At 36.7% G+C, this 6,241-nt stretch overlaps 1 protein-coding gene across 1 annotated transcript in view; it reads left to right on the plus strand.

Annotated features, from left to right (window-relative positions):
- The first annotated feature begins 67 nt into the window (after positions 1-67).
- The window catches only part of LOC146460780 (HAUS augmin-like complex subunit 4), an 8,752-nt gene continuing 2,578 nt past the window's right edge, over positions 68-6,241 (plus strand). The window contains exons 1-5 of the mRNA XM_085087555.1: positions 68-245; positions 2,784-2,920; positions 3,713-3,844; positions 4,980-5,129; positions 5,705-5,798. Coding sequence (XP_084943681.1) covers positions 215-245; positions 2,784-2,920; positions 3,713-3,844; positions 4,980-5,129; positions 5,705-5,798 — 544 coding nt within the window. The 5' untranslated portion in view covers positions 68-214. The remainder of the gene's footprint in view (positions 246-2,783; positions 2,921-3,712; positions 3,845-4,979; positions 5,130-5,704; positions 5,799-6,241) is intronic.

Here is a 6,241-nt window from a genome sequence, read left to right on the forward strand (position 1 = left end):
ATTTCCCATTGGTCAGTGTGTTTTGGGACCAATCAGAGTTCGTGTTAGAATGTAACAACTTGCCTCACTTTGGTGCCTACGAAAAATGGCGGCAGATCGTGAAGGAAAACACGCTGTTATTTTTACGAATTTCTTGAATCCTGCTTGAAAATAGCCACCGAACATACGGAAGATCATTCAAAAGTGGAGATCGCATGCAAAGTTTCAGCTAAGGATGATATCAGCACAGGAAAGAGCAGATAAATGTGAGTAATTTAGCCTAGAGCCGCAAGCCAAGTGATATTTTACAAAACCTCGCATGATGTATAAAGTCTTAGCTGCTTCATATTTGTTGCGATTGAAATTAAATCTTGGTGATCGATGAAAAACTAAAACTGATGCTATCTGACAGACATAATCTTAAGCCAGTACTGACTGATCACAAGAAACTTGTTAAATCCCGACGATACCATTAGCAATGGAAATCAATCAGAATCAATATAATCAATAAAAATCAATAATAATCCATGGATTATTGCAACGCAATAAAAATCGATAATCACTCACTGAGACATCTCAATAGGTCTTATCATGGTTTTCGACGCCATATTGACGAGTAGGCAAACAGGCTTGAAATAACAGTGTTTGTATGGAAATTCGATGTCAAATAATTCTCATAAAACATCGCTTCTGAAAAATTCATGAATTGGAAATTTTTGGCACTAGGAAAAGGAGTATACGAAAAAAATTGGAGGGATGTAGCTGTGCTAGAAAGCGTCCAGTCGTGTTTTGAACTTTCCATACATTTCCCTGTATTTTTTCCCGCGAACTATTTTTAGGGGTGTCTCGAAAACGAAGACCTCTAAAACGAAGACCCTAAGACCCTAAGACCCTAAGACCCCGAAAACTCGAAAACAAAGACCCCCAAAATTTCCAAGTTTAAGTACAACAAAAAAAAATAAAATAAAAATACATTAATTTATACCTCAAGTGAAATTTAATTCCTTCCTGTGGTCCTACCCACGATCGCGTGGTAGTAATTCCAGGAAGGAGGGATTTAACACTCGTTTCTTTTGCTTGTTGGTTATTAAATAAAAAACCAGCAGCTGAACTGAGAAGTTCAGAAAAGCGCTTCCGGTCCAAGGGAGTGGGAAACACACTTCTGGGCAGTATTCCAAGAAACGCGGTTACTCAGCTCAAGATGGCGGATAACCATGGTAGGACCACAGGAAGGAATTAAATTTCACTTGAGGTATAAATTAATGTATTTTTATTTTATTTATTTATTTTTTTTACTTACACTTGAAAATTTTGGGGGTCTTCGTTTTCGAGTTTTCGGGGTCTTAGGGTCTTAGAGTCTTCGTTTTAGAGGTCTTTGTTTTCGAGACACCCTATTTTTAGTAGCAGTTCATGGCTGGTTTGCTTTACAAACTAATGTATGGAAAGCTCAAAACACGACTGGATGCTTTTTGTCACAGCTATATCCCTCCAATTTTTTTCTTAAAATCCTTTTCCTAGTGCCAAAAGTTTCCAATTCATGAATTTTTCAGAAGCGATGTTTTATGAAAATTATTTGACATCGGATTTCCATACAAACACTGTTATTTCAAGCCTGTTTGTCTACTCGTCAAAATGGCGTCGAAAACCGTGAGAAGGCCTATTTTATTGATTATCATTGATTAATTCTCATGCCAAAATGCTTGGCATCATGACACTGACTGTAGCATGTCCCGGGAGCAATTCACATTAACACAATCTGCTCCATTATTAGTGGTAGGTTTTCTCTCCTCTGTCATATCAAACCTTATCTTGACTTTGATTTCTGCTTTTTGATTCCATAACTCTTGTGTTAACAACTGCTTTATATAATTATTGTTCTGCTGCCGAGGGTAACTGCTCCCACCAACTCCTGTTGCGACTCCTTTGTCTTTGTCTTCAGAAGTTGCATATACTGGTACTCCTTGATTCGGCCTTTTCTCAGGCCTCTGTTTCCTTATTCTCCAAACTCAAGTGGATCCCTGTTTTTGATCTTATTAAATACAGGAAACTTTTAGTTCTTTTCAACATACTCATTACTCCTAAATCCTACATTGCAAATGCCTCAAAAATGTACTGGTCTTTAAATTCCTTTCTGATTCATGTACAACTTCAGACTCGTGCCATACTAGAGCCTCTCTTTATGACCTAAAGGTGCCATGCCCATGTAGCAACTCTGGTAAATGCACACTGGGCTATAGTGCTGCTAAACTTTTTGGATGATCTTAGTTCTGACCTAAAACAGCTCCTGCTCCTTCATTAATCATATCCACTGACACCTAGAAATGTCTTAACTCTACCCTCTCCTCTCTTAATAAGTCAAAATCAGTTTCGTTCATGCCTGTCCTCTGTTGAGCATTTGGAAGATCTCTTGTGTTTGAATCGCCACTATTATATCTATCTGTTTTTTGTAGTACCAACCACCCCTTCATATTTAGGAATCTTTTACACAAAGTGTATTCAACCCTTTTTTTAAATTGATTAATATAATTATTAATATTATATGTGCTTTTGCAAATTTTCTTTATCCCTTATTTAATTTTGCAAATTTGAATGTTACAATGTTATTGTAATCACAATTTTGTTTTTATAGCATATTGACCTCAATTTTGTGCATGTTGAACAATTTTTTCTTCTTATGTGTGGGCCGTAAGTCTCCCTCTTTAAATAAAGTACACTGTTAGTAGTTGTTTTGTATTGTAAGTTCTTCTGAGACCACTGCACTGCAGTTCAGTAGTAATGTTTGACCGCATTTGATGTCATTTCAGTAAACAGCAGTCTGCCAGTTCATTTGACTTCTTCCCATGTGCAACAGAACCCAGAGTTTGGTAAACTGTTGACAAGTTTGACAAGTCATCTGACAGACAGTGGAATATCACTTTCAGTTCACAAAGACATGAAACAGGTTGGTGCTACTGGCAGATGGACTGGGACTTAATCAGCATGTAAAAGAAAGTACTGCCCCTCCTCCCCCCCCCCCCCCCCCATTATGCAGAGGACCCCTCAAATAAGCTGGGCTGGATTGGTTTGTCAAGATTTTTGCATGACTGTGAAACATACACGTACCAAACATTTTTGTGAATAGCTAGATTACATGTACATGGAAAAATCTTGGCATGGTTAATCAGGAGCCCAGACAATTTATTTTGCAATAGTTGGATCATACATGTAGCTGAATGGGCGGAGGTTTTTACTACCCTCCATTACAATACACTTCTCTCAATGACTGTAACATTGAAGATTGAAGGATAGCTTACCACAAAGCTACATGTACTTCTATCTGAATGAGACTGGTTTTTTTTTAATAAACCACCCAAGACGCGTATAAAAAAAATAATTATTCTGCTTGTTGGAGCCATCATTAAACTGTTCGTTTAAATTATTAATTTTAGTCAGAGCTGAACCTCCTATTCACAAGGCTACTAGTAATACTGGGCTGGACATCACAAACTGGCTCTGGGTGAGTTTGACTATTAAACCAAGTCAGTCACCCCAAAATTTTTTGACATTTCCGACATGAGTAACTCATTACCTTTATGTAGTCACTACAAAAGTCATTGTTAGAAGATTTCTGCACCTGAAGTCAATTTCTGCATTGTACTATAATTTATATGGAGGTTAACCTTAGGATTTAGATTTCCTTTATTATTTTTGTGGTCATTATTAATAATACTCATTTTTTGTCACATAATGCTAGGCTGAAGATGCCTTGAAACAACAAAAATTGAAGTACCTTCAGCTCCTGACGTTGTACTCAGAGTTGAAGGAAGTGTTGATTGAATATGACGTGAAGAAGCAGGAGGTCCAGCCCAGTTCAACCACCTCACAGGCAAGTTAGTTTGGGTGGGTAGAGAACCACAAGTGGTATAATACACTACCCTTTGGTTACTGGCAGTTTGTGTTACATAATGTAACAAACACAAAATACTGACAGAGGTACCTAGTGGTTAATTTCAATGAAAATAATCTCTGTTCGGAAGGTTTTTACAATCTTAACAACGTTGAAAAACTAAATATTTCTTTGGCAAAATCTTTCATACCATGGGAATTTTTCTTTTGTTTTTTTTTTTATGGATATGTTTTGCATGACTGTCAAAGCATATCAGACTATTGATTGGAGTTTTTCTTCCCTTGTATTAAAAGGCTTTTTGAGAAAAATGGAGGGGAACGGAAAGAGGTTAAAAAGAGGCCTATCGGGTAATCTGCATTGCTAAGGCTAGCCAAGCAAGCCAGTCTGCAGAGGGGAAAGGCATTATGAGATCATGCCATTGCTGGCAGTCTCTTTTGTCTATCAGCATGAATCCTCATTAAAAAGAGTGTTTGTTTCTTTTTTGAATGCACAAGAAGAAGTTTTTAAAGGAAACGTGAGCAGCATTATTTGAAAGCAATGTATTGTACAAGATTTAACATCTCCATGGTCCATTTGGTTTGAGAAAAATCTTGTGGAAACACATGAATTTCCCTGAGGTTTCCAGGAGTATTATTTTCAACTTTCTTGTGTTCGGCAACTCGAGCGGCTGAGTTTCAAATTATATTGAAAGATATTTTCCGGAGGAGGGTTGGTGGGTCATTGTTGTACTGTACATGTAGGTTGGTCTCTGCATTGTTGAGTTGTTTCCTTGGAGAAAAAATATCTTTCTCTACCCGGTTGTATAAATGGGTACAGATTACATGTACAGATGTACAGTGTTCTGATACTGACAGCTACATGTAAATTGTATATCTAGTATAAGTGTAAACTAAATATTGAGCATCCCTTCTTATGAGTTTTAACAAGGCCTAGATCAAGACTGTACACCAAGTGGAGGAAAAGGTGGATTGCAAAAGCTGGGGATGTTTGGAGCATAATTATTTTTCGCTTTCCTAGCCAAAAAACGTAACTTACCTTGATTTATGCTGTCTTTTACTGCAGATAAAAATAAAAAGTCATTTTAGTTAGACTACTGTATTTTCAACTTCAACAGCTGTATGAAGCCTTGAAGGTATCACTTGCTCAGGCTGAGGCGCTGGACTACCTTGATTTCCATCCTGAAGGAGGAGAACAATCTGCCAGCTTGCTTGGCTTAAAAGCTGAGCACCTCACAGGGGAACATCAGAAGAAGTCTCTTCATCAAGTAAGTTAACTGTTGTTTCTTAAATTCTCAATAAGTTCCTTAAATTTTTCAACGCCAATTTATTCCCAAAATAACACCACACACAAGATTTTTCTTACGTCCCAAAACTACCAGTTTACTCATGTATGTCAGCAAGGGCATTTCAAATCTTTTTTCGCAATTAACTGTCAAAATGTCAAGAGATCATTAGTGCGGCATCATTTGAAATGCAAGGTGACTTAAATGACAAAATTAAACTCACATCATCCTTATTGTCGTCAAGTGAGGTGTAAGATCACGAAACAAATTAAAGCAAACACAAAATAACAAAGAAAAAGGTCAGTTGTCAGAACATGACTCCATCCCGTATTACATAATACAAACAAAATTCCATTGCCGTTTACTGGTTGCTTGTGTTTATCAAATGAAATAAAAAAAAATAGATTAGAGACTATGAGCGAAATAGTTATTTTTTAGGGGGTTACTTTCTTTTTTTGGTGGGGGAGGGGTGGCGGGGTTGCTGTAGGATCTTAATAGTATTGTTATTATTTAAATTTGTGTTGTTCTGTTTTGTTTTTTTCTTTCTTTCTTGAAAGTCCTTTCAGCAGAACATTATTCCTGAGCTGGAGTCAAGATTGAAGAGCAAGTGTGAAACTGTGGCCAGTTTTCATAAACCAGTCAAGCAAGTTGGTATGTTGCATAAAAGTAGTATTCAGTATATTATTGGTGTAGAGGAAGCGGAAATGGAAGACTTGGGTTGATTGAGATGGAAGAATAAAGAAATGTGACTATAATACAGCATTGGCCAGGAATTATTTTCTAAAATGACTAGTTAGCGGTTCACTTCATAGAATTTTTAACTGTGCATAAATAATTTATTATTATTTTCAATGTTAAATGTGTTTCAAAACTATTCCTGACCAGTATTATATTACTGACAAATTCGACAAAATCTTCTAATTCGTTAGCTCCCTAGGTACGCCAAAATTTTCATTGGCTAGATTCAGAAAGAAAAAAAAAAGGTATTTCTAACAAAAGCATTCGCCTTAATTTTTTACGTCAGTTGGCAAACGTTACATTGTACTGCAGTATTTGCAGTGAGACTACTCGTCAGCAGAATTATGTACGTTGAT

Source organism: Pavona decussata, unplaced genomic scaffold (genome assembly GCF_977016875.1).
Source record: "Pavona decussata unplaced genomic scaffold, jaPavDecu1.1 SCAFFOLD_207, whole genome shotgun sequence".
NCBI classification, from domain to species: Eukaryota; Metazoa; Cnidaria; class Anthozoa; order Scleractinia; family Agariciidae; genus Pavona; species Pavona decussata.